This window comes from Pteropus medius, unplaced genomic scaffold (genome assembly GCF_902729225.1).
Source record: "Pteropus medius unplaced genomic scaffold, Ma_sr-lr_union100, whole genome shotgun sequence".
Taxonomy (NCBI): domain Eukaryota; kingdom Metazoa; phylum Chordata; class Mammalia; order Chiroptera; family Pteropodidae; genus Pteropus; species Pteropus medius.
In genome coordinates, this window is record NW_024349796.1 from 6,989,581 (window position 1) to 7,017,099 (window position 27,519).

Below are 27,519 nucleotides of genomic sequence, written 5' to 3' on the forward strand. Positions count from 1 at the left end.
CTAAGTTCTGACAAGTAGGACCCAATGCTAAGTTTGAAGAAAGAATCTCTCTCACTATTTAATTCACCTAAAAGACTTGCAGATTCCTGAGTAACGCAGCCAAACGGACCAGGTGTTTAAGCAAACAGGTAAACCTGGGATGTTTGGGGCACCGCTGTTGGTCCATCCTAGAGGAAGGCAGGGAGGCCACCAATGGGACCAGAGGGTCAAAAAAGGATGGAGAGTTGGTGCAGCAAAGCCTGAGAGCCAAGACCGCTTCTGCAGTACAACGAGAGGAGCCACAGAAAATTAAACGCAGACTCACTATTCGATCCCGCATTTCCACTTTGGGGCATATATACGAAAGAATGGAAAACAGGGTACAAAGAGACATTTGCATAGCCATGTCCATGGGAGCACTGTCACAATAATGGCCAAAAGGTAGAACCGAGAGATGGATGGATAAACAAAATGTAAAATATACAAACGACGGAATATTCTTCACCTTTCAAAAGTGATGACATCCTAACACGTGTTACACTGTGGCTGCATCTTGAGGACATTACGCCTCAGTGATGTGAGCCAGACACAGGGGGGCAAAAAGCGTGTGATTCCGCTTATATGAGGTCCATAGCAGAGTCGAACTCACAGACACAGGAAGTCGAATGGTGGTTCTAGGGGGCCGCGGGGGGCGGGGCAGGGAGTTAGGGTTTCACGGGGACGGAGTTTCAGTGTGGAACGATGAGAAGGCTCTGTTGATGGATGGCGAGGACGGTTGCACAACACCGTGAACATACTTAATGGCACTGAACTGTACACTTAAAAATGGCTTAGAAGAGTCAGTTTTATGTTATGCATTATCACAATAAAAAAAATAAAATTAAAACTAGAGGAGCCAGAAGAACCCGAAGCAGAAACCGCGGGGCTAGGGGAGCCAGAGAAACACCGAGGAAGCTGAGCGAAAGCGGGCGACAGGGCAGAGCTGGAGAAGACAGGGGTCTTCACGCAGCGGCCTGAGGCTGGACCACGTAGCTGATGGAGACAGGACAGAAACACCCAGTCCGAGTGGACAGACACTTAATTATCGTGTCTAAACAATCACTGTTTCTCCAGCCCCTGCCTTCTCTGTAGAGTAATTTAACAGTCCATTTAAGACAATGGCCCCGGAGCATCAGGTGGTGACGGAAGGTTCTGCTCTCAGAGCCCCGGCACAGACAGGGGTGCCGAGGCCTGGGGTGGCGGGGGCCCCTGGAGGGTGAAGCCATTCCCTCTGACGAAGCTGCCCGGCCTTCAGGCTGACCACTGGGTCCCAGACACTGTGCTGAGCGGTCTCCCTCTTGCACGTCGAGTCTCAGGGCGGATGGTAGGAGAGGGTGCCAGCACCCGGGGGAGTGCCAGCTCGCACAGCACCCACGGCGCCCTGCCCAGCCCGGCCGGGCATTGCTCATGCAGACGGCCACCACTGTCCCCAGAGCCACAGGCTCCCTTTTCTCCCAAGGGATGAGACCTGCAAGGTTCTGGGCTCACAAGCCAAAGGAAACTGCCAAAGAGTGACTGTCATTCCCCTCACAGTGGTCGGAGAGCCACCCACCACGAGCCATGAGCTCCACACATGTGGGCTGCGTCTTCCTAAGCTCCGAGATGCATGACGTAGACAAGGGCCCTGCCTTCCACCAGCTTCCACTTCACTCAGAGATCCCAGGTGCCCACAGGTGGAGGTGTGCGCTGCCACCAGGTCGCACGTGCACACGAGCAAAGGAGCCACACGAGCTTTCTCAGGAGTTTGCAGCTGGAGGGGACAGAGTTGACAATGCTGAGACTTGAGCCAGACAGCGAAAGAAGGTGCAGAATTTAGATCCAAGGGGGTAGAAGTCCTTCCTTGTGGAAAGAGGAATAAATGCACCTACGTAGGAGGCAATATGGTCTACCTGTGGAGTTGGGGCCGTGAGACGGGGCAGAATGGGACACTGACCGCACAGGTAGGTCGATACTACGTTGTCATAGGCCTCCAGCATCCAACTGGTATGGCCATTATCCTACGAGATCCACGAGATCCCAGGCTTAGCCTTCAATCCCCATGCCCTGTAGCAGGGATCACCCCAAGACTCTGAAGCCTTTCACTGCCTGCGATGCTGTGCCCACAGAAACGGTGGTGGCTCCGTTTCAGTCTATCAGCTTCATCATGATTTAGGTATCTTTTTTAGTGTTTTATATTTTGGCTTTATTTTAGCATATGTAAAGATGTCTCTCTCATTTTGCTCTCTTTCTATGCCAAATTAAAAATACCTGCCAGCCTCCTCATTCAACTCTGGGTTGGTATTCAGAGACTAATTCAGGATTTAATTGTGCACTTGGAGTTTTCAGTGACCTTTATGGGGATTAATCAGATTACCAGAACCACGAAAAGAAGTATAGGCAAGTCTGAGTCACCCGTGCAGACGCAAAAGCCCTGACTCCAAGATCCCAAACAGAAGCCACTGCCAATCCCACAGATGTGTTTGCAAAGTGCATGCAGGACCTCAACGTCTGTACGAGGCCTGACTCCACGCCTCTCCTCGGACACAGGTCACTTTCTTTCCCTAAGGATCCTCCAGCGACGAGAAGAGGAAGCGACTCAGAAGCAACCTGAATGGCAAACACACCAATGTGGAATTCAATATCTACGTCATCGAAGCCACAAGGGGACTATGTACACCTGGTCAAGGGGTGAGAGACGGGTGTATTTCGCAACTACCTGGGATCAAAAATAGGTACCACAAGATGCCATGGGACCCCTACCTTCAAGCATCGAATCGACACAGCCCGCGCCAGCCCCGACTCCGTCCTCTGCCCTGGGGCACCCACGAGGGCCGAGGCCACTGTCTGACAGCCCTTGCCAATGACAGTGATTCCTCCTTAACGTCTGTTGTCCGGACCCTCAGCCCAGCGAGGCCCTCCTCACCTCCAACCAGACGGCTCTGTCTCGCCTGGAGTCTCCCCTCAACCCGTGGATTTCGGACCGAGCTCGATGACCCTCCCGCCGTACCGGGGGCTCCGTGGGCCTCCAGTGGAGTCCGAGAATGAGCATGTCTAACCGATGCAACCACGTAAGCCTGGGAAAAAAATTCCCTGAGCCAGAGTTTGTCAAGCTTGGGTTGGCTACGGCAAATTGTCCAGATCCTGCATTTATTGAATCTGCACTAACTGGACCCTGACCACCCCTGGGCTGGACCCTGAGGACACAAATTGAGGGTGGTGGTCCCACTCCCCAGGGGCTTGTGTTCCAGGCACAGAGACAAGTACAACACCCTGTGACCAGTGCAGCAGGGGCTCAGGCCAGGGGAGCAGGCAGGAGGGGGCAGACTCAGATACAAGGGAGAGTGGAACTTCCCGCGGACCAAGGGCAGTCAGGTGAAAAACAGGTGGGTGGTGAGGCGAACGTGATAACCACCACCCCACAGAAACGCGACAAGAACAGGTGGGTGAAGAACATTCTAGGGAGGCGGAACAGCCGTTCGGGTAAGTATAAGAAGTCGAGTCTGGAACACGGAAGACGAGAAAGGCGGTTGACCAGTTAACTGGGCCCTGGTCCTCCGGCCCGAGTCCCGTCTCTGAGAGGAGCAGGGAGCATGCGCAGTGCGGGGAAGACACGGAGCGGCCCCTGCAGGTGTTAGAAAGGCCACTCTTGGCAGCTCTGTGGGGGGTAACCAAGGAGACCGGTTGGGAAGAGACCACCACGCTCTGAGAAAAGGCAGGTAAGAGGCCACACCGAGGCAGGGAGCAGCAGGACAGACAGGAGTGGGGAGGAGCTGGCGGTGTGGGATCCTCCGAGGCTGTGCGGAGGAGGGCGCGTGGGCGCTTCGGCTTAGGGCTTTCTGTGGGATGAGGGGAAGGCAGACCACACAACCTACGTCAGGGGACAGGTCTGGGAGGAGGGGAGACCACCAGCAGGCAGGTGGAAGGGGAGGGGGACGAGCCCACACAGGCGTGGGCGCGGGGACAGCTGTGGGGACAGGGAACAGAGCAGCGTGCCAAGGGGGCGGCAAGGAGGACGTGGACAACCGGGTCAAAGCCACAGAGAGGACAGGATGAGCACTGAATGGCAGTCAGAGACTGGCCGGAAGGAGGCCACTGGCGCCCTTGCCAAGAGCAGGGTGGGACACATGGCAGGAGCCAAAGAGGAAGTGAATGCCTTAGAAGAAGATAAGCCAAAGTGGCAAAGGGCTAACATGTGCTAATTCTGAGCGGCGGCTGCAGAGGAAGGCTTTGCGAGTCTGTACTTTTCTGCATGTTTGATATAAGGATGAAAAGGAACGGAAGGCAGGGTGTGGGGAGGCAGAACTCTGCCAGGGAAGGGAGGCTGGTGGCATCGGAAGGGTCAGGGACAAAGGGGTTTGTCTGTCGGCTGAGACACCACAACCTTTGGATCTACAGAGAGGAAGGGGAAGCGAAGGGCAGCGGGAAGGGACACAGGAAGTGGGGATAAGTGATGGAGTAACGTCCCTGGGGAATTCACAGGGGACGAATTTACCTCTGATGGAGAAGTTCAGGGAGGGGCAGGACAGGGCGGTGGCCCTGCCTGAGAACCTCTGTCCTCTCTGTGAGCTGGAGGTGAGGTCATCTGCTGAGAGGAGGTGATGGAGGGCTTGGGGGAGCTTCGGGGGGCTCTGAGAAAATGCCCAACACCTAGAATATTACTGGAAGACCTGGAAGAACTGAAGGATCATGCTGGTGAGTTATGAGGGGATGATGGGACCAGCCGAGGCCAAACCAGACGTTCATCTCAGCCCCGCAGCCCGCGGGCACCTGGGGGAGGGAAGAGGGGAACGGGTGGATCCCTGGGAGACCAGGGTGGGAGTGACAGGACATGGCAGCTGAGCAAGGGCAGAGACTGAATCGTCCCCTCCAGGGATGAGACGTTGAGAGGAAATGGTCAGTCACGGCGAGGGCCAGGCACAGGGCGCAGGCCACAGAGTGCGGAGGTGAGGGTTCTGGGGTCACATCGGAAAGGCACATCCAGGCCGTGGGCCCAAAGGGAAGGAAATGGCCATTGGAGGTGACGATCACCGACAGCACCTAGGATGGATGACGCAGGACAGGAGGATGTGACTGTGACCAGATGCCAAGTCCTCGGCGGAGCTGGATGACAGCAACAAGGCCGGCTGGTGAAATCCCTCTCCGGATAGCACGTCTGCAAGAGAGCGAGGCCCAGAGGGACCCGCCTGCAGGCTTCCTGGGAGGCGGAGCTGCAGAACACAGGTCGAGTCCAGGGTGGTGGCACAGAGCCGTGCGGATGTCAGGGGGACAAAGGGCTGGAAACAAGGCGAGTGAGGTCAGTGGGCCTCAAAATTCAGGGCCAGTACAGGTGGATGCTCCAATTACCTGGCAAAGGCTTCCAACACTCACTGCCTTTAAGGTTTGGTCAGTAACTCTAACGTCAAATGCCACCGTGCCCCCTGCAACATCCAACCCCAAAGAGGCCTTGAAATCCCAGCACGTAGTTGGGCTGGGGACCAGCGCCAGCTTGTTTTAGGTCATCTGTGGATTCCGCATCCTGCTCTCCTCTCTCTCAACCTGACTGTGGCGGGGACGCAATGACGATGCAAACCTTCCCTCCACGGATAGTTTACGGATAATCACCAGCCAGCATCTCAATGCCAGCGGGGGCGTGGAGGCACAAGGCAGCGCAGACATTACACCTAACGAAGGCATCTTCTGCGGGTACAGCCAGTCCTTCTCCCCAGGCTGCTGCACGAGAACCAGCTCCATTCTCACCAAAACGGGCCCTTTAACCCCGGTAATGGCCAGGCTTCCTTTGAACAACTACAGTTCCCAAGGTTTCAAAGTGCCAAGGTATAGCAGAAAATGCATGCACCCAGGCAGCGGAAACGAGAAATTATTCTACGAGTATTTACTGAGCCCCTCGTACACGCCAGGCACTGGTCTAGGCTCTGGGGAAACAACGGTGAAGCAGAAAAGGTCACGGAGCTTCCGGCCACCATAACCGTGAGTGGGGCCTGCGAGGCTGGAGGTGCAGAGGTCCCGTGTGAATGTGGAGGCGGCAGAGCAGGGTGGGGGTGTTTCAGACAGAACGGACACCGGAGGCCAGGCAAGGGCTGTGCCTCGGTGCCCTCATCTGGGTCGGCCAAAGCAAGGTCATAAAAGGAGAGCCGACTGACACCCCCCGGCACCCTGCCGTTTCGTAAAGACCCATATATTTTGTCTCCAGATGGATAATTTGAGAAACGGAGCAGTTTACTCGGTTTCCAGTGGCTGAGTCTGTGACAGAGTGAAACTGGCTGAAAGGCTCGGCTGCAAAGACACTCGCCTAGCAAAACTGCCTCTCAGTAAATATGTCTTTGTTAGCATCAGTCAGGGCCCATTAAAACTCTCCAATGACAAACGCTGCCAGGAATCCAAAGAAATGGCGTTGGGAAGTTATTTTATTTGTATGTTGTCATCACGCGGCGTTTTAAAATGTGACTCTACATATAAAAAAACTTTAAAAGTTAAAAACCCGAAATAACTGCTAATGAACCTTCGGTCTTTTCAAAGAATGGTTTCATCTGTGTTTATACAAACAAGACAGCTCGACCAAGCTGGAGCTGCGAGGACTCTTGCGGGTAAACACTGTTCATTTTATACTGGCTGGAAAGAAACATCACTTCACATCTGAAACCCTTTAGAACACTTATTTTTATTTTTTTTTTTTCCCTTCTAAACGTCAATATGCAGTTTTTAGAACTATACACATACACAATGACTAGGAAAGGAGACATCCAAATTTTTTCTGGATGACAAGATTAGTGGTGATTTTGTTCCATTACATGGCCCTGTATTTTCAAATTTTTTCAACCATGAACCTGTATCATTTTATAAGCAGAAAATGTAATTTTGAAAAAAATGGAATACAATTTCTTCTTTTCAGAAAGGATATACAGCATGTTTAGTGTCTTGCTGTCATTGTTGTTATAACTCCAATCAGAAATTCCAACTACGAATATTTTACTTATACAGAGAAAGGCGATCCTTTGGAGAGAAATGATCATCAAAGTTAGGCAATCCAAAGACAGTGACCAGAGTTAGAACAAGCACCTTAGACTCAGCTCAAATCCCAGCTTTCATACATCCCAGCTGTGCAACCTTAGGTAAGCTTCATAACTTCTCTGATCCAGTTTCTTCATCTGTAAAATGTCAGTTATGAGGACTAAGTGGCTGCCTGGGTGCTAAAGGGCGATTTGCCCGAAGGCATGCAGAGCCAGACACATGCATCGAAAAACCCTCGGTTTTATTCTGCGTCTTCCAAATGTGAGAAATGTCCTCAAAGATAGTGGCTGATATCAAAGAAATTAATTGGTCATTTGAAATATTTTCATTTGGAAACAAACGCAGATAAATTTTCGCAGTAAGAAACGAGACTCGAAAGGACTGTCCTGCCGATGGCTGGCCACACCCATCCTTGCTCCCGGACCTCCCGTGGGAAGAAGGGGAGGCAAACGATTGGAGGCCCAGCTGACAGGTCCTCAGAGTGCTAGAACTGGCCTACGGTAGGCACTCAACAACGAGCAGCTCCTATCGGTACCCCAGAGTAGGAATGTGCGATTACATATCTCACAGCCTAGACGCGGCAGTGGGGCAGGCCTTTGCATTGCTGTGGATTGTTAAGTGCTCAATTCCTTACTTGGGATGTCAATATATGCTACACAGTCAACATGGCTCATCAAATCAGGAAATATACAAGGAATCTAAGAAGCTGGAAAGAAAGCAAAAAACGTAGAGTCTAACACGGATCTAACTTTCCTAATTTTGGTTGAAATCATTACCGCCATGTAATCGACTCCCACACATACAACGTGTTCACCGAAATCGATGAGTCTCCGATCCCCGCTTTCACTATTCAGGAACCAAATCGATGCTTCGGGTTGTTTGATTTGGAGAGAGGGAGAAGGAAAAAGGCTAGGAGAGGAAGAGGGGCTGACACTCAGGGAAACGGTATTATAATTTGAATTCAGAGCACAGATACTCTTTATTCTTAGAAATTGCAAACTCGCCACTTCTATTGGGGATCAGGTCAGGACCCGACCCAGACTGGAAACCTGACAGATTCGGCTGCCCCTGGACAAGGGGGTGAGCGCTGGGGAGGGCAGAGGCCAACGCGGGATCACGGCAGTGCCTGGTTTCGATTCAAATGTTATTAGTCAACCAGCGGCACCACCCGTCCATCTAATTAACTGGCTCTTGAATTATTTATTATCTCCCTGAGTGAGAGAAAATTATTCTTTCTGGTTACCTGTTCTGCTCTAGGCTAGTCCAGAGAACTCCATGTCTGACAGCTTGATGGAACTCTCTGGTACCTGCCACCCTCTGGCCAAGGTAAACACATAAAGAAATCGCAAATGAAGTATTTCCGAGAAAAAAGGGAGTACCGTAGCTAGCCTTCTAGAATGCAGATAACTCCCCAGATCCAAAGAAGCAGAGGAAGCTTCTTTAAAACACATGAGCTGGGGGGGTGCTGCACCCCTTTTTACTCTAAATTAGGTAAAGTTTCATCTTCCCTTAACAACTGTCAACAACTTCAAGGCTCAATTCTCTACCACAGGTTAGACCCAGCAGACGAGACCCAGAATTCTGGGGCAGAGAAAGACAGGGTGCAAAATCCTATCGCTCTCACGTGAAGGATTTTTGATCAGGAAATTCCTTGTCTGAATTCCCTCTCTCACCCCCAAATTCCTAAATGAACCGACTCCTGGGCTTCTAACATGTTACACATACGGGGAAGCTTGGCGATCACCCAGGTCAGCTTTCTCACTTTTGAGATCTGGAGGGTGGTGACAAGCCAGCCTCTTTCCTAAGGTGACGTGGTTAGAAATCTTCCTGCTCCCCAGAAGTCCCCTCTCCTCCTTGTAACAGGAGCCACTCTAGCTGCTTCGTTCCATTTTCAGATAAACCCTCTCACTCTAGAAACCACTTATACCGAACGCCTTATCTCACCCACCCTGCAGCTTCCTCCCGGTCTTCATTCCGGGTCATCTTCCACAGCACGCGTGCTCTCCAAGGCTCCCCAGAACCGTGCCTCAAGGAATTCACCTCAGGGTCCTTCCCTGTCACCCGGACTTGCTGGGCAGGGAGGGCTGTTAATGGTGGGAGACTATGCACTGCGGTGCTTCCTCCCAAATTGCTTGGCCTTCGCCATTCTGCCCACCACCTCTGATGGTGAAGACACAGCGCTAACCCGCCCCGGAGGAGGAAGCCCCGAGAGTCTGGGGGACTCTGGGAGACTCGCCACACCATGCAGTGTTGAGGGCCCGTGTTCCTCCTCCGTCCTGCTCTCTGCTTCTCTTCCTGCTTCTATTCAGAATCATTCCACCTCGCTTCCTGCACCATACCTGCTTTACTGGGACACACCACAACAGCCCTCGACATGGGGGGCCCCCTGGAAGGACAGTGGGAAAGCTGGTGCCCCCTAGGGTGCTGGGGGCCTGGAGAGAGAGTGGTTTGCCCACCTGCAGGGGGGCTTCATGAGTCGAATGGGTCAGACCCCAGGAAACCCAAGGAGGAAACGCTGTCCTTGGCCCCTCTCTGTGTGACCTCCCTCTGCAGCCTCGGGCCTCATTCATCCCCATCCCTCCCCAGTCTCCCCAGCCTCCTGGCTTTTCTCCCGCCTTCTGCCACCTGGACCCCCATGACCTGGACCCTCCCCTCCCTGGCCTAGCCTCTCCCTACTTCCCCTTACAAGGCACCCTCATCCTCTTTCCACTGTCTCCAATTACGTCTAAATGCAGCCCACCACAGATGCTGACATTTTAAATGTTTAGTTGTTATAGTTACTTGACTAATTGCCGGGCGACCCAGCACTTCTCCGTCTCCCTGCGGACAAGAGAGGAGGGGACAGGGGAAGTAGGGGGGATACGGTGTTGTCGCCGCCACTCCCCAGGCCCAGCACTCTGGCCAGGCCCTGGCAAGGGGGCCTCGCCCCGGGAACCAGCGGTCCCTCCGCCTCCGGCTAGTGGCCGGGGCACCGAGGGCGAAGCCCGGCCTCGGGACAGGAAGCAACGGAGGGTCTGACCTGCACGTGCACCGTGCCTGGCGTCCACACTCGCGATGTGGAGCGGGTGAGATGGCATTTTAGAGAAACTGGAGAAGGAGGTGGGCAGGGGCGCGTTTGAGGCAAAAGGAAAGAGTTAGAAGCCGCCGCCGGTTACTCACGTGCCAGATGGCGAAGAAGATGAGCGCAGCGCACAGCACCAGCGAGAGCATGTAGCAGAAAGCCGCGAAAGTGAAGGCCATGGCCGGCGGCCGGGCTGCCCGCACCCCGATCCCTCCACACACACGGGCGCCCCTAGGAGGCCGATGCCCCCCTCCAGGACCGCGCTCCCTCCGGAGGGCAGAAAGGAGCCACGTCTGCACTCTCCCCTCGAGGCCAGGGGCTGGGAGGCAGCGCGCCAGGCGGAGAGGGACTGGAGGATCTGGATGGGGACGGGATTCCCACGGGCTCCAGCGGCCCGGGACGCCAGGCCGCCCGCGCAGACAGTGCGAGGTGCTTCGCGCGTTGTTGGCGGGAACCGTCTCCAAATCGCAGAAACCAGATGGGCCGAGAACTCTTGCAGATTGGTGCCAACCAGCGTACCCCTCCGGCCCGGCACGGCGCTGGGACTCCGCCGCGGACCAGCGAGAAGCGCCCGCCTCCCAGAAGCCCGGGAAGAGCCCAGCGCTTTCTGCTCCTTAAGCCAAAGCGGGGAGGTGAGCGCGCGGCTCAGGACCCTCCCGCGCCACCGGCGCGCTAACGGACGGCGTCCAGCGAGGTGCCCAGGCGCACTCCGAGCTCCTCCCAAATCCCAGAGCCGGCAGCGACTTCTTCCCAGGTCTTCAGGTGGCCGGGAAGAGCCAGGTCCCCTCGGACCTGCGCCCCGGACGCGGCTTCCAGGGCTGCTGTGCGCCTCTAGGCGCGCCCAGCCCCAGCCCGCCGGCCTCGGTCACCCAAGTTCCCCGAAACTAGGGATCGGACCCGGGTGGGCACCGGCTCCAGCCCAGCGGGCCTGCTCCGACCCGGGCGGCTGCAGCGGCGGATTCCAAGGCGAAGAGCTGCTCGCTGCGGAGCTCGTTCCACCTGCTGCTGCCTGCGCCTCCGCTGCCACTGCGAGCGCTGAAGCGGCGCGCTCGGGGTCCCCTCCTTCCCGGCGCCCCACCCTCGGCTCCGGCGCCGAGGAGCACGCCCTCCCTGGCGGGCGGAGACTGCGGCGGCGGGGGCTGGAAAAGGTGGGCGGCGGGCGCCGCCGGATCGCCGTGGCCGCTGCAGTCGTGCGCGCCGGCCCCTGGGAGGAAACTTGGGGCCGGCAGCTCAGGTCGGCCGCGCTTTAGTGGGGCGCGAGAGGGAGGAGCAGGGACTCTTTAAACACGTGCGTCTGGAGGAGGTGGGAAGCTGCGGAAGGGTATGATGTGTACCTCGAGTCCAAAGGCGTCAGCCGCCCCTCCCGCTTCTCACAGGTTCACCGGAGTGGGAAATGTGGGGGCAGAGGGGGCTGGTCACGTGTTGGTAGGGGATACAGGACAGGCCCTTGGACCCCAGGATTGCTCGGGTGGGTTTTTCCAAACTGTAATCCCCACTAAAGCTCCGGGCTGCGTTTGCAGAGCTGCTCCTAGCCCCTGCAAAATTCTCCATTAGCATCTTTCCCTCCATCCTCCACCCTCCCCCGCCACCTGACCTTGGGATTGGGGAAACTAGACTTCGTGCACTATTCTGGGCTGAGGAGGCAGCAACCACGGTTCTGTGTTATTGGTGTTGGTCTAGAGTAACTGTCAAGAGCATGTGCTTTTGGAGTCAGACCCCTTGGTAGCAGCAAGTTTCTTAACCTCTTTAAACCTTGATTTCCTCATCTGAAAAATAGACACAAGAATACTACCAGTGCACTTGAAGAGATTAAATGAGAACATAAAGAACCTAGCACAGAGCCTGGCACTCGGCGCTCATTCTATAAGTGACAGGGATTACTATCTGCGCACTTTGTCCCTGTGGGCCAGCTCTTGGAAATGCACCATTGTAAGGAGTTCTGATAGGCAGCAGAAGAGGTTACAAATGATCATTCCACAGAGGACGTGGGTTTCAGATAAATCAGTAAATCCAGAAAGTAAGGAGAAATATCCTGAAAAATGATTGGCAAATCAGGGCGGAAAACTACAACCACATCATGGGTCACAGCACGTCTTTTGCACCCGGTTTTTCGCACAGAGTGGAACTAAATAAATTATCTGTTGATTCTAATCCTGGTCTGCTAGCTGCACTGTTCACAGGTGTGATTCCAATGGCTTTAGAACTGGACGGAATGAATTACAGAGAGCTAGTCGTACAACAGCCTAGTGACAGATCTAGAATCAGGTCTGCAGACTCCTAATTCAGGGCTATTTCCACTACACCCCAACATACATGCAGCTGTTTGGCTGCACCTCCAATCTGCAAACTAGACACCATTCAGTGGGAAGTGGGGAAACTAGAGAAAGTCCAGTGGCTATGGACAAAGTGGTCAACGGATCAGCGTTTAATTGCCTCCGAGTCCAGACTGGCTACGTACTCAGCGGTGCCAAGTGCAAAATGAAAATGTAGGGCTTCTTGTTAAAAAAAAAAATTATCAAAAATTTCAGGATAGCAACAGCAGAACATTAAATGAAGGGCAGGGCCCTTCTGAATACAAGACCTTGGGCAACTCTAGAGGCCGCACACCTGCGAGTCCAGCCCTGCTCTGTTTATACTCTGTATCGCTTTCTCTTTTACTTAACTATGTCTTCTAGTATAAATTCTCACTAAAGAAAATTTGGAAAATACAGAAAAATGGAAAAGGTCGAACACACACCATAATCTGCCACTCTCAGACATCACCGACACAATAGTAAGACGTCTCTAGCCTTGTGTTGTGCTTTTTATCTTATATCGATCATTTAATTCTTGTGATTATACTGTATAAACTTTCATGACACCAAAACAATAAGATAATCAAAGGAAATTTTGATAATTCAAATATTTTGATTTCTTTTAGGGCTGATCTGTTATTGTCTTTCGTTTCTGCTGGTTCTTGCTTATGGAGCCCTAACTCCTCATCGGTCTAGTAATTTTTATTGTATGTCAAACATTGTTTTTAAAAGTTCTTTGCAGAAATTTGGAGTCTAAGATGGTGTTATGTTTCTTCAAGGAGGATTTTCCTATTCTTTTGCCAGGTGTCGGGGGAAACAAGCCCTCTAGAATTATGTTAATCCAAATTCAGGGTTTGAGATTGTTCTGGGCTAACCAGATGAGTGTTTTCTGGTTCGCCCTCATTTATGTGGAGCAATCCTTTTTTGGATCCCAGGCCAAAACAGGTAGGTAAGCAAGTCCCAAGCCTTGGTGGTCCTTGGACTGTGACTTTTGCTCCCAGTGCTACAAAACAGTACAAGCACAGCCCAGCCTCTCAGCTACTTCCTCCAGATTACCAAATGCCCCTAGGACAAAACTGGCCTCGAGTGCTACACTGACTTCTCTGGATTCCCAACCACTCTCAGAACTCGGCCCCAGTAATTCCTTACTCTCCTGTTAAGTCTTTGATGCTTTTAAGATGTTTTTTACATATTATACAGCTTTTTAAATCATGTTTCAGTGGGAGGATTGGCCTGATTATCTAGCACAGCATTACCGGAGTTAGGAGTGTCGACATCAAAAGAAAATTTCAAACAAACAAACAAAAAATGAATCCATTATCCTACCACTCTGACTTTCAAGCCCCCATCCATGTCATAGCCTCTAGTGTTCTTCCCTTTCCCCAGCCCTGCTTTGTCTTGTTTTACCAGTTACCAGCCTCTTTAGGGACATGCAGCCATGTCTCTGAGGTCCTACGCCCTCTACGAGTCACTGATATGAAGCAGTGTAGGGGTTACCTCTCCTCCAGAACCCAGACCTCAGCCTCTTTCCGGTCTGCAGGATATTGTTTCCTGCTTCCCTCTGCTATTGGTAAAGCCGCTCTCTCTCCTCTCCCAGAATCTCTCCAAAACCAGAAAGAACCTTTGACTTCAAAGATCTTCTCCTTCCACCTCGCAAGTTATTTAGCCAATATTCATTAATATGATGGCAGTGATTGTGATAATATTGAAAGATTTGTTATGACATGCCTGACATAAAATTTACCATTTCAACCATTAAGTGTTCAGTTCTGTGACATTAAGTATATTCACATTGTTGTACAACCGTCACCACCATCCATGTCCAGAAAGTTTTCATCTTCTATAACTGATACTCTGTACCTACTAAACAATAACTCCCTGTTTCCCCTTCCTCATCCCCTGGCGACCTCCATTCTACTTCCTTTATGAATTTAACTACTCTAGATATCTTACATATAAGTGGAATACCATTCTGTCTTATAATTCAACTCTTTACATGTCCATCTCCCTCTATAAACTGAAAAGTGCTTGAGATTAGAGACTCTTTCTTATTCATCTTTTAATCACAATTCCCCTTCCCAGTGTCTAGCATGTATAGGTGTCCAATAAATGCTCAAAGAATGGATGGTTGGATGGATGGATGGATGGATGGATGGATGGATGGGTGATGATAGATGCATGGATTATGGTGGTGAATGAATGGATGGATGGATGAATAGAGGATGGATGGTGATGGATGAGTGGATGGATGGATAGATGATAGACAGATGAATGGATGGATAGATGGATGAGTTGGGGTGGATGGATGGATGATGGATGATGGATGGGTGGTGGATGGATGGATAGATGAATGGTTGCATGGTAGGGTGGGTGGATATATGGATGTATGGATAGATGAATGGATGGGTGAGTGGGTAGATGCAGTTGTCACAGTCTGGTATCATATTTGACTTAAACAAGCTTGCCCCACTAGATAATGAGCAAATGCAGATAAGGAACATGCCTACCTTTCACTTATTTACCTTAGAGCACTTACTACTCTGTAGGCACAATAAGCAGGGCACAACTCATACCTGGAAGGAGCTCAAAATCTAACAGAGTTGCACAGAGCCTGTGCAGATGTCATGGAGGCATCTAGCACAGGGCTTCCAACATCATTTGACAGACGTATTTTTCACTGAGTTGAATCAGATGACAAGCTAGTTGGAAGCTTTGGGTTTAAATTCCCACTTTCAAGCTGCGTTGACTTTACGCAGGTAACTCATCTCTCCACATCCTGCAGATGTGTATCAGTTCTGGCATGACAACCAGGTATAAGACAGCTTGGCCTGTGCAAGCAGGACACAGCAAACGCACAAGCCGCATTTTCACCAACAAGGTGGGGATAGGGGCTGGGGGCAGGGGAGGTCCTCTAAGCACAGAACTGACAATTTCAGGGAATCCTTGGGTTAGGGAGGCCGAGTAATGGGATACACCCTCCTGCTTGTGTCCCTAACTCGTCTTAATGTCATCTTCCCACTGAATACGACCTTCTGTGGAAATTAAGTGATTTCCCTATTATGAGCACTGGTAAACAGCCACCGTAAACAGATCGCAAACGATGAGCCTTTGTTAGGTGCACTCCATTTACTTCTGAACCCTGGCTCCTTTCACATCTGGAGATGTATCATCTATTTTAACAATACTGCTTAAGAGGCAGCTGTTGTGTCAGAGGAAATCATCTTACTCGGAAACTGCTGAGCTTTGGGGTCAGGAGCGGGGGTGGGGGGGCGGGGGGAGCTTAATGGTACATGCTGGAGATCTGAAATGCCCACAGCCTCCCAACGGCAAGCCTAAAACCCAGCTCCCCTAATGACAGCCAGGACTGTCATTATTAACAACATGATAAGTCTGTGATGCCATTCTTCTTTCTCTGTTTGCTAATTCAGATAGGAAACTCGAGAGCCTGAGCGTCTCCATCAGAGGTGAGATATCGTCCCATTCTTCCACGTGCTGTGCACGGGTGCGCCCTTAATAACAACGTCAGGCTCCTGTGCAAAATCCGAGGCTACTAAGTTTAGCCCCACAGCTACTGAGTCTGTAAGTCACAAGATTAACGTTGGATCTAATCTCTCCATGTCTGACTGTTACTGCCATGATTGCCTTTCCTTCCTGTGCCCGCCCCCCAGGCCCTGACTCTACTGTTCCCTGGGAGCCCCTTTTCCTCTCCCTGTCCCCCACCCCTCTATACTCTACCAGAATTTCAGTTTTTAGATGCTGTGTCACTTATTTTTCTCAGTTCATTTAAAGAATTCTGAAACCATTATGAAGATCTGAGTGTCGGTACACATACACACCCGCACATACTTGAAAAAAGCTTTCACATTTGAACAAAAAGAAGTTCTTGAAGCTTCATCTGAATGAATACCAGATGTCACATGATGACCCCCACCAGATAATGACAGCAACTGTTCATCTGTTCTGTGAAAGCAGTTTATAAATAGTGGTTATTAATAATCAATGTTGGTTGCTTACTGGGTGCCAGATCCTGGGTAAGCACTTGCCAGCACTACCTCCTTTGATTCCCGTAGCCTGCAAGGTGGGTATCATCATCTCCACTTTACCAGTGAGAACACTAAAACTCAGAGTGCTCAGGCACTTGCCTAAGATCACACAGTGCAGCAGGATTCATGCCCAGATGTATCTGACTCTAAACCCTGAGCTTTAAACGCCCCCTCACTGTACCCCAGAGGTAGAGGCCGAGGGAGGCTGGCTTCCTGGACAGAGATGAAAGGAACTTGGCAGCTAAGCCTCTGAGAGTAAAAACGGGCTGTTTTACAGTTCAGTGTCTACCATCTATAATAACAGAAGATCTCCAGTTGGGACGGTGCCAGCCTCTGTGTCTTGGTGTACGGGGCAAGGAGTGGATGCCAAGATAATTGGACCTGATTACTCTGCGGTTTCTCCTGATCCTTTGAAATGGGCCTCCAAGAAAGCCTCCTCCCCTGTGAGACCAAGCTTCTCACATGCACTACTGATAAGGCCCGGAAGTACAGAGAATTTGGGTAACTTTGCGGAGGACACACAGCTAGTAAACGGAAGGATCAGGACACAAACCCAGACAATGTGACCCCAGAGCTGGCCCCCAAACTCCACACTTCACAAAGGGCCTGGATAGCGCCGCCGATCAGAAATGAGTTCACAGTTCGGAGACAACAGTGGCTGAGAGAGAGAGGGAAATTGACAGAACTGATGACCTTTCGACCTGGAAGAACAGGTAGGATTTCAGGAAGTGAAGGGGTGCAGGGCGCCAACATGCACATTATTTCATTGATCACTGAACAAGTCTGCTTGGCTATGAGTTAATGCAGGGTGAGATGGAAAGCATAATTAGAAAGGTAAGTTTGGAGGCCTTGGAATGCCAACCTGGATTTAATTAATTAATTAATTGATTGATTGATTAATAAAAACAAGGTCAAGAGAAGTTAGGGTCTACCTTTTCCAATCTGCCTCCCACATCATGTTTCTGTACATGTAACTTGAGAGAAGGAGCTGCTTCTGCGGCGAGACCACTATAACTCTTCCAGGAAAACGTAATGCGCAAATGAAGCCCCAGGAATCCCACTGGGGTCCCGACATGGCTGTCACAAATTCAGGCAGGACCCATCACCTGGGAGGGAGAGGGCGGGGAAGGGGAGCCTCTGGGCACATATACACCCCATGCTCATGGATCAGAGGGAGGGCCGTCTCAGAGAGAGGGTAAGACATAGGGGTAAAACAACCCAAAGGAACCAAGAATCCAAAAATCTTTTCTAAGGTCATATGGTGGAATTTGGGCTTCAATTATTTATCCATTCATTTGACAAACATTTATTCATGGTCTACCCTAGGCCAAGTACTTTGTTGGCATTTAAAAGCAAATATTCTGATATCCTGGTATTTCTCAAACATCTGAGCCCAGCAGTAGGTCTCTCTAGCAAGCCCCACCTGGGAGGAGCTAGAAGGCCCTTCCGCTCCAGGGAGCCCCTTCCCAGGGGCTGGGCAGCTGTGTGCATGTTTTCTGGATTTGAAATCTTTTTTCCTCCCCCAAACTTAAGTCTGGGGCAGAAATATCACTTTAACCTATAGATCAGCCATCGGAGAGAAGTGTGCAAATGTTGACAAGTAACCCATGCAACAAGCAGCCCAGACCCAACCCTGTAAGAGTCAGCTTAGAAAAGGGGCTGCAGCCTGCAGCTTGTCCGAGAGAAAAATCACTTTTGCCTGCGCGTAGAAAGGTATGTAACATATATTTCATTTAACCCCAGATATTCCATCTCATCTGAGGAAACTAAGCCATTCTTTTGATTCAGAATGTACACGTATAATCAAGGGTTATACCTTCAAATGCCCTTGAACAGGAAGTGAGCATTCAATGACCTTCTGGGGCAGAGCCTGTGAATAGCAAAGGACCAATCATCAGCCCCTGGAAACTATTCAGTTGCCCTAATGTCCAGGCAAAGGTGAGACCAAAACAGGTCCAAACTTAGGAAAGGAAGTTTTGTCTGGTACATTTTGGGGATTTTCTGAACAGCGATCATTGTGCTCACTTAGCCACTTTCGTCTCCAGAGCCCAGGCCTTTAATCAACTCTCACAGTGACCTGGAAGGTTGATCCCTGTAAAATGGCTCAAAAAAAAAAAAAAAAAAAGAAGAAGAAGAAGAAAAGAAAAAAAAAAGTGGGTCAGGGAGAAGCTAGTGGCCTGGCCCAAGGCTTAATGCTAAATCGGCCTCGGTTTCCAGGGCCAGCCTTTACTCTCATAGTAGGTTCCAGAGCCTCGGAAGCCTGCCACCAAAATCCAAAATCTTTTTTTTTTTTTTATCTCCTAGAATCAGCATCATCAAGTGAGAGGCTAAGAAATAAGTAAGTGTTGCCTCGTGCTGCCAGCAAAATGAAACGGGCGCAGGAATGTCGCTGATTACTCGGGACATGTTGGCAGACACCTCTGCTTGTCAAATTCCTCGTTGTCTGAATGGTTATTTACATCTGAATTAATTTGTACCGTGGGAGTTTCAAATACTATTATTTTTTAAGTAGCAACAATGATCCTACCAGAAACTACACTGTTTCCAAAAGATTCCTCTCCATCTCTGATTTATGCACAGACATGAGACCCTGCCCTTCTTGTGCTTGGAGAGATCTAAATGGGAATTCTCTCTCTGACCCCATAACTGGCACCTGCCACCTTCCCGGCTCCTCCGGGACCCCAGGCCTGCTCCCCAGACCTCACGCCTCTGCGGTGTGGGGGCGCAAGGCAAGGAGGAACTGAACAGTCTTTAGACGCGAAATGTGTGAAGGTGGTCAAAGCGTACAAAATTCAAGTTATAAGTAAGTCGTGGGGATGTAATGCACATCATGGCGACATCGTTAACGATACTGTGTTGTATACTTGAAAGTTACTAGGAGAATAAATCTTGAAAGGTCTCATCACAAGAAAAAAATCTACAGCTACGTGAAGTGACTGATGTTAATGTGGTGATCATCTTGCAATATATACATATATTGAATCATTTGTTGTACACCTTAGACTAATATAATGTTATATGCGATTATATCAATAAAACTGGAAAAATAATTACAAAATAAAACTTGAAAGAAAGATACCAAGGAAAAATTAAAGGAAATATTACGCATTTTGAATTTTTCATTCATTCGACAAATATTCAGTGAGAACATACTATGCGTCAAGACTGTCACATTAGGTCTTGGGAGTACAGATATTTGAAGATGTATCACATCATCTTCACCCACCAGGAGCTCACGTTCAGTGGAAGAAACAAATACGGAAAATGGTAAACATTTAGGGGTGGAGTAGAACGGAGGTTGACATTTACATACTGAAACTCAAAGAAGCAAAAATTATAAACATATTTTCCGTAACTATTTTTATCTTGTGTTCAATCCCCAATGACAACACACACACACACACACACACACACACACACACACACACACACACATTAAATTTTCTAATAAAAATAACTTGGCCTCTTCTAAGTTAGAAACATTTCTTCCAAGAAAATATTCACTCACTTTCCAAGTTAAAATTTTCTATCAGGTCTGCTTTCCCTTGCAAAGCCACTGGGGCTACACGCTCGCCTCCCTCTCAAGATGGTGTTGGGGTGCAGAGGGAAACTTCGTATCCTAATGGCATCCACCATGAGCCTGTGGTCCACACACTGTCCCCTGCCCTCTAAAGACTGAGCCGTTTCTGGTCTCATCTGGACATTGATGTCCTACCCCAGTGTGCACTGCTGTGGCTGACCCCTCCCAGTGTTCCGGGGCGCTGTGCTTGCCCCCGGGGCTGAAGTGCCAGTCTCTGGCCCTCCTCCATGGCCTCCCTTGTCCCGATGCCTAAATCTCTCTGTCACCGGCTCCTTCAGCGTACTGGCATTCTCACGGCCCGTGTACGTTCCTGACCCCTCTGGCAGCATGCTTGGGGCTGGGCGACCGGGAGCCCCACCCCAAGCGCCGGCACTGCCCCTGCTCTGCACCGTACATGCTTCCTGGGGCCGCCATAGCCAAGTGCCACAAAGTGGTAGGGGGAGGGGGAGCTTAAAACAACAGAGATTTATTCTCTCCCAGTTCTGGAACCTAGGAGTCGGATCGAGGTGTCAGGAGGGCCATCTCCCCTCCAAGTCTCTAGAGGAGGGTCCCTCCCTGCCTCCATCAGTTTCCAGTAGCTCTCGGCGTCCCTTGGCTTGTGGTGGCACAAGCCCAGTCTTTGCCTCCGTCTTCACGTGGCCTTCTGCCTTTTGTCTCTGGGTCCTCTCCTCTTCTCACAAGGACAGCAGTTATTGGACGTAGGGCCCACCCTCAGTCCAGGATGATTTCATCTTGAGATCTTTAATTAATTACATCTGCGAAGTCCCTATTCCCAAATTAGGTCATATACTGGGGTTCTAGGCGAACACAAATTTGGGGGGGCTGGGCACTACTCAACCTACTATTCAAGATGCTGTCACAACGGCGGGCAAATCCGGACTTTCTCTAAGAGGTTCACAGCCTCCCAGGGAAGCAGAGGATTAGCCCCAAAGTTCCCAGGGTCCTCAGGTCACCTGAGTGTTACTAGGTCCCACAGGGAGAACCAGATCGTTCACATATAAACTTCCCTCACCACCTGTAAGGAAAACTCTGCTGCTTCCACTCACCTCACACGCGATACTCTGCATCCTGTGGGCACATCCCATCGCCAAATGCTCGGGACCGGGGGAGATGGGGGAATGGCAAGGACTTCCATACATGAAGCAAGTCTGCGACACTGGCTGGGTTATCCTACAATTTAACTCAGTCCTGACACGATCTACCTGGAGATCACGTCAGATCTCATAAGACATGCCCCACTTCAGGTGCCAGTCACAAGTGCAGGTCGTAGCCTGTGCTTGTGACCACCTGGCTATAAGTCAAAGGCTCCCTCGACCCTGCTCCTCAGCTTGGATTAACTTGCTAGAGCAGCTACAGGAAACCAGTTGTTCACTAGGTTACTGGTTTGTTATCAAGGATAATCAAGGAAACCAGGGCCCTGAGCACAGGAGCTTCTGTCCGGTGGAGTTTGGAGGACGCCACCCTCCCGGAACATAGCTGAGTTCTGGTCTGCTGACCTGAAAGATCTCTGAATTTCCTCCTTTTGGATTTTTCTGGAGGCCTCACTACATAGGCATGATGGATTACATCATCAGCTATTGATGGCGGACCTCAACCTCCAGCCCCTCTCCCACCACCAGGGGTGGGGAGGGGGCACTGAAAATTCCAGTCCACTAATCCTAATCGGTTCACCTGACAACTGACAACCCATCCTTAGGTTACCTGTCGGCTTTCCCAAAGTCACCCCATTAACACAGACTCAGGTGTGGTTGAAAAGGGTTTGTTATAAACAAGACATTCATTTCACCTTTATGGCTCAGAAGCTCTCTCAGGAACTAAAGACAAAAAGGCAACTATAACAAAAAAAGCTGCCATTACTCTTATCACTCAGGAAGTACCAAAAGTTTGAGGTGCTGTGAGCCAGGAACTGTGGATGAAGACCAAACGTCACACCACCCATTTCTCCACCGTCCCATGAGCCACTGATTCGGTGTGGGTGCAGCCGCCAGGCAAACGGAAACTGGGGACTTTTAGGAATGAGAGACCTGCGCTTTGGCTTAACTTTGCCAGGTACTGCCTGGAACACACAGCGTGGAGGCCGTGGCAGCACATACGTGGTCCCCTGCAGGCACCACGTCGGCATCACGCCCGGCATATGGCGGATGCTCATTACATATGTGAGAATGACTGTGGGGGTCTGAAAGGCTTCGTCATAGAGGTGACATTGAATCAGGCCGTGAAAAATAAATGAGTAGGATTTTGACTGAGGCGAATGGGCAAGAAAGGAATGAATCATAAGCAAAGAGCCAAAGAGCAGAGGCATGGAGGCAGGAAAGTGGAGCGCGGTGTCTTCAGGGATGGGGAGGAGGCCGGCCGGGTAAGCGGCGGACACTGCCACAGAGCCGGAATCCTGATGGGAAGGAGGTGGAGGGAGGTGACACGGGCTGAAGACAGTGCGCTTCCGGCACGGCTCACGCAAACTCACGTGCCGGATGTCAGGGGGAGCTAGCGTAGCTGGGGGGTCTTCCCCGACCTTTTGAGACTGTCGTCTGCAGATGTAGCGGTGTCCTTTCCTTTCCTAAACACGTCCCTTGGTCCTATCCTCGTGGACTTCATGCCAGGCTAACCCGCGTTGACCTTTCTGAGGTTCCCATGTCCTTATCGTACACTGAACTGAGGAACACACCACACAGTCAACGGGGCCACAAACTAGGAACATTCCAAAGAAACGAATTTCACTACCAAGAAATGCTTCGTTTTTTTTTTTTTCAAAATGGCCACTGCAAATCAAAATGCCGAATCATGTAGCCAAAAAAGAAAAAACAAAAATCAAATGGTAAGTACGTCTGTTCATCGCATGCAAGTTGTGCGGTCCTGATGGCGGCGATGTGAATATTTTTCCCAGTCTTTGTTCCAGGACAAAAAGGATCAGCTTCCCAAAAAGGAAGGGTCGACGTCAGCGCTTTTTCTCTGCCTTTTAATGAAACACTGTCTGTCCTGGAATAAAGGGCTTGTGATAGAACCAGATATTTTTTTCTAGTCCCCAAAGAACACTTAAATCCAGTTTGCTCAAGATCAGGAATACCCTGCGTCGCCAATATCACCAGGCATAACACTGTCTCTGGTCCCCCATTAACCGTACGGACATTAAGGAGAAATCAGACGTGCAGTGTTTATGGGGATCGTGTGCCTCTGTGCAATAGAAACTCTGCTCTGTAAACCTTTCTTTTAAAGAAGAGAATTGGACACAAACGAAGCTGGAAATTAGAATAAAATAGCTTTTAAAACATTGATGACGATGGTCATGTCAGCAATGACTGTGTACGAAAGTATCGTTTTAATTGTCCATAAAGATCTTAAAGAACTACACGGTCTGTGGAATCGTATCCTAGGAAAGGGTTATGAGTGAGGGTAACGCAGTCACGAGTGAGTGGGGGGCCCGGCAGGCGCAGAGAGCAGGGGGACGGCTCAGACGGCACGCATATTGGAGCAGGCCGTCTCTAATACCAGTTCGTGCCCCGCTTTTGCTTTTACAGAGGCTTTCAAATTGAACCCTTCTTCTCCATTCCCATTGCCACTGCCTTAAATCCAAGTTCCACTACATCAAAAGTAGACTGTCGACATCACCTCTCATTTCAGGGTTTTTCTTTAACCAAAGAATACAACAAAATTTATTAAAGAGATTTTTCCAAATTCGGATTTCTTGGACTCCGCATCAGACCTCCCGAATCTCACTCTCCGATGGTGGGGGTCCCAGCCCGAGCACTTCAAAGTGCTCCGCAGGTGCTTCTGCAGTATATCTCTGATTGTGAATCACCAAATCAAACGACCTGCTCTCTAAACTCACCTGCACCATTGTAGATCGTCCTCCAGTTAGCCTGCCCAGAGCATCTTTGTTGATATCCAAAGTCACCAGAAGTTCCCAACTACAAACCGGATTGTTCACAGTTGGCTCACACTCGCTGACCCCCAAACACTATTCAGATGCGACCCCTCGCTCTTCTGCAGCTCAGCCACTCCGGTCCAGTGTGGCTGGCACTTCTGCCCTTGAGCTGGGACTCACCTCATCCCCTCACCTGGCACGTCCCCACCGCCCCAACGCACATCATCGACCACTCCCGAACAGACACTCACGCTTCTCCGAGACTCACCTCAAGTCCTGCCTCCAGAAAGCGTCCTTGGTCACTCAAGACTGTCCACTGCCAGAAAGCTTCTCTCTGTCCTCCGAATGCCCGCAGGTCCTGGTGTGTACCTAGGGAAGGTAAGTACATAGTAGGACGGAGCGGGGAGTACCTAGGAGCATAGACTCAAGTGACCCAGAGCAATTTCTTTAAAGTTTAATGTTTCTCGAAATGTCTGTACGTGAGTTTTGAATTCTCCCCCATCTATTCACGGAGACCACCGATCCCATCCCGTTTATTGTTATCCCTGCCACTGGCTATGGACACCGGTGATACATCAGTTGAAGCCACATGACTGAGTAACACAGAGAGAAAGGCCTCAGTAACGCTGTTTGAAACAACAAAATAAAGAAAGAAAGTTGGGTTTTGTGTCCGCCGCATCATCAGGCGTGGCGCAGGCACACGGCGGCCCCAGCCGGGAGCCTAGAGCCCTGCCCATCTCGGCAGGCAGGAAAACAAGGCCTCTGGACCACCTCCTGGTTCCTGCGCATGTCATCGGGGTCCCCTACCCTAAGCTCAACAGGCTTCTGAAAATGACATCCAAAACGCTCCCCCTCTCCAAGAGGAACCGGGGGAATAAACTTCCATTTCATGACTTTCATACGTAAGAAGTAAATTTTGCAGTGACTCATCCAGGTATGCTGCGCTCCAGAGAGTTCAATATCCATCATGACTAATTTAGATTAAAAACCAGTCGGTAGCTACGACAGGGTGAAAAAAGTATACGTTCTGTTCTTTTCTATTATTATGTAGCATGTTCGTCACCACCAAACCAGATGAAAGACAAGCCTGGCCACATCTGTCTCTACATGTATTTTAGAGGCAAATACAAATGCGTACCTCTAAAACTTTATGTTAATGCCCTAATACACTTTAAGGTCAGGCCACCTGTGGCTATCTGTCAACTATCAAGAGCACTTAAAAGAAATGAATGAGCCCAGGAACAACTAGAGGAGGCACAAAGAGATGGAATCAGGAAACCCCAGGCCCTCAGCATGTCCCAGCCAAAAGCCACATGTACGTTAACCTCATGAATGAAAATGTATAGGTCACCGAGAGGAGAACCAGCCTCCCCAAGTCCTCCCACATCCCCTCCGCCCAGTTACTGCTGCCAGTCTTCATTCCTGTGTTGTTCACACCCGCCCCATCATCAGTCTGGATAAATGAGCACTGTTCTAAGCTGGCACGTCCAGTCTGATTCCAACGATGACAAAAGGCACCCAGGACGTGCAGCTCCAGCTACCTCCTCTCGAGGTTTCCAAGTCCTCCTTGTCCCATTGTAATCTGGATATGAACAGTATGTCTCTCAAATTCTAGGCTTATGACTGACTCAAATGTTATCCCTAAAGAACCTTAGCAAAGCAGAAGAGCTGAATATGACCTGAAAAATCATCTTCCAAGAAAAGAAAAATGATGCCTGTCGCCTCTGAAAAGCCAACCGGTCAATAACAAAATCATGGGCTCATAAAAACAACGATTCTTTTTTTCTCCTGATGCAAACCACAGTACTGTTTTCGAGAGTAGAACAATTTACTTCCCTTATCTCTTCGCATTAGGAGGTAATCGACATGCTTTGGGCTTCTCGTGGTCTCAAGGGCAATGAGTATTTTGTTATGTGTCTGATTATTATATGCACCAATTAGTCAAAATGTACAGTCAGATAAACTAGCAGATAGTAGAGACCAGTGAACATCGGAGACAAAAGTAAAGGGTTTCTGAACAAGACGTAGAGGGAATAAAAGAGCTGGAGCAATGATTTCCAATCTTTTCCCCGTGAAGATGCCTTTTTTGTTTCAAGAAATTTGAGGGCTCTGGTTAAAGGTGACAGACCAAACACACTCATCAGCCTCTGCTCCCTCAAAAAAAACCTCATAAAAATGGAAAAGAGACTTGCGCTAAGTACGGCTAAATCCCTCGATCAAAGTGGACAGGATAAAGATAACATAATAATGGAAACCGCAGAGTAGATGGATGAGTAGCCGACCTATGGAAGCTGATTCTAAAACCCGCTCTAGGCACCTTCGGGAAGGGAGATGAAGTGGGGGCTGAACACAGGCACCTGACGGAGAGTCTGTGGAAGGTCAGTTAGTCTCCCGCCGCCTGGTTCCCTCAGCATTGCCTGGGCCAAAGACCAGAGGCTCACTCTCCAGAAGGGACAAAAAAAAGCAGGACACTGGGCACGGCTGAGGGTCGGGACAGCAATAAAGGCTCCGACATTTTCTTCTCCCGATAGCTTTGTTTTTCTCCTTCTATCACCACAGAGCAGTTTGGGCGAAAAGAAAACAAACAAACGATATACAAGGTTTTATTATTTCATGCAAACAGACTTCAGAGTATGATATAGAGACGAACGAAAGAATCTCTGAGTTAATTAAAATGAAGAGAAGAAAGAAACGAGGCCAGGCGAGGGCTGTGTTTTCACCCGTGGTCTGGACGAGGGAGAGAGTGGACGAGGGAGCGAAGAAAAGGTGAGCTGGATAAAGGGAGGCCTTGGCCGCGTGAGCGACACCGATGAAAACCGAGCGCTGCGTTCATTCGCGCGGTCACGGAGCTCCCAGGGCGTGCCGGGCTCTGCTCAGGAAAATAAAGCCATCCCCGCCTCGTGGAGAACATAGCTCAGTGCGGAAAACAAAGCAGCAGATGAGCGATGAATGCCGTGACAGAAGCAGGGACTGGTCTGGACACAGCACTAGGCTCGGGGGGTGGCTCAGAAAAGCCTTCTCAGGGGGAGCAACACTAGCCACAGACTCCAGAAAGGAGGAGGCGTTAGCCTGACCTAGCGGGGTGGGGAGGGAGGGAGGAAGCAAGGGGCACAAAGCCGCAGGCTGGGGAACAGCGTGCGGAGGCCCAGGGGACTTGTGAAGTGCACAGGACGCCAGACTGGAAAGGCCTGGAACAGAGAGTGCGAGGAGAGCCGTGCAGGGGCCACGCTCCCCGCTCCCCGCTCCCCATGGCCAAAGCCCACTGGACAGGCCCAGAAAACAGTGCGCCTTCTCCTTCGGAGCAGAGCCTCGCCGTCCACACGCTGTGCCCTGCACTCCCGCAACAGGAGCACACTTGGTTACAGGTGTGACACGGGCTGGGAGGTACAGCTGTGACGTGACGGTGACTCAGGGTATGCAGCTGGACAATAAAAGCCGAAGCCACAATGACAAGAGTTGTTTTCGTGCAGGAAGAAAACATTTGCAGTGAGCCGACTCCACGCACATGTGTACACACGCACGTGCGCGCACACACACACACACACATGCACACACACACGCGCACACTTGGGTCTACTGCTCCTGGAAACTCCCCCATTATATATGGCGAGGAGCCTCCAAGCATTGCAAAATCATTTTGGGGAACGGTTACCAGTTTTATAGCCTGCCTGTTC

General features: G+C 50.5%; 1 protein-coding gene and 1 long non-coding RNA gene across 7 annotated transcripts in view; one reads left to right on the plus strand and one right to left on the minus strand.

Annotated features, from left to right (window-relative positions):
* Positions 1 to 27,519, minus strand: part of CNIH3 (cornichon family AMPA receptor auxiliary protein 3) — a 167,076-nt gene that overhangs the window by 69,544 nt on the left and 70,013 nt on the right. For 2 of the 5 annotated variants that reach the window (XM_039883306.1, XM_039883305.1), the window contains one exon: positions 24,114 to 24,214. The exons of 1 other annotated variant lie outside the window; for it this stretch is intronic. In XM_039883306.1, coding sequence (XP_039739240.1) covers positions 24,114 to 24,214 — 101 coding nt within the window. Of the gene's footprint in view, positions 1 to 10,164; positions 11,116 to 24,113; positions 24,215 to 27,519 lie in introns of those variants that run through there. 2 more of the 5 variants (XM_039883310.1, XM_039883309.1) reach the window with 2 other exon arrangements.
* LOC120619136 (uncharacterized) lies at positions 11,207 to 19,436 on the plus strand. Of its 2 annotated transcripts, XR_005657374.1 has the most exons (4): positions 11,207 to 11,387; positions 15,789 to 15,939; positions 16,139 to 17,237; positions 18,708 to 19,436. It is a non-coding gene; the product is annotated as an uncharacterized LOC120619136 (long non-coding RNA). The 2 variants fall into 2 exon arrangements; XR_005657373.1 differs by having other exon boundaries at positions 15,789 to 17,237.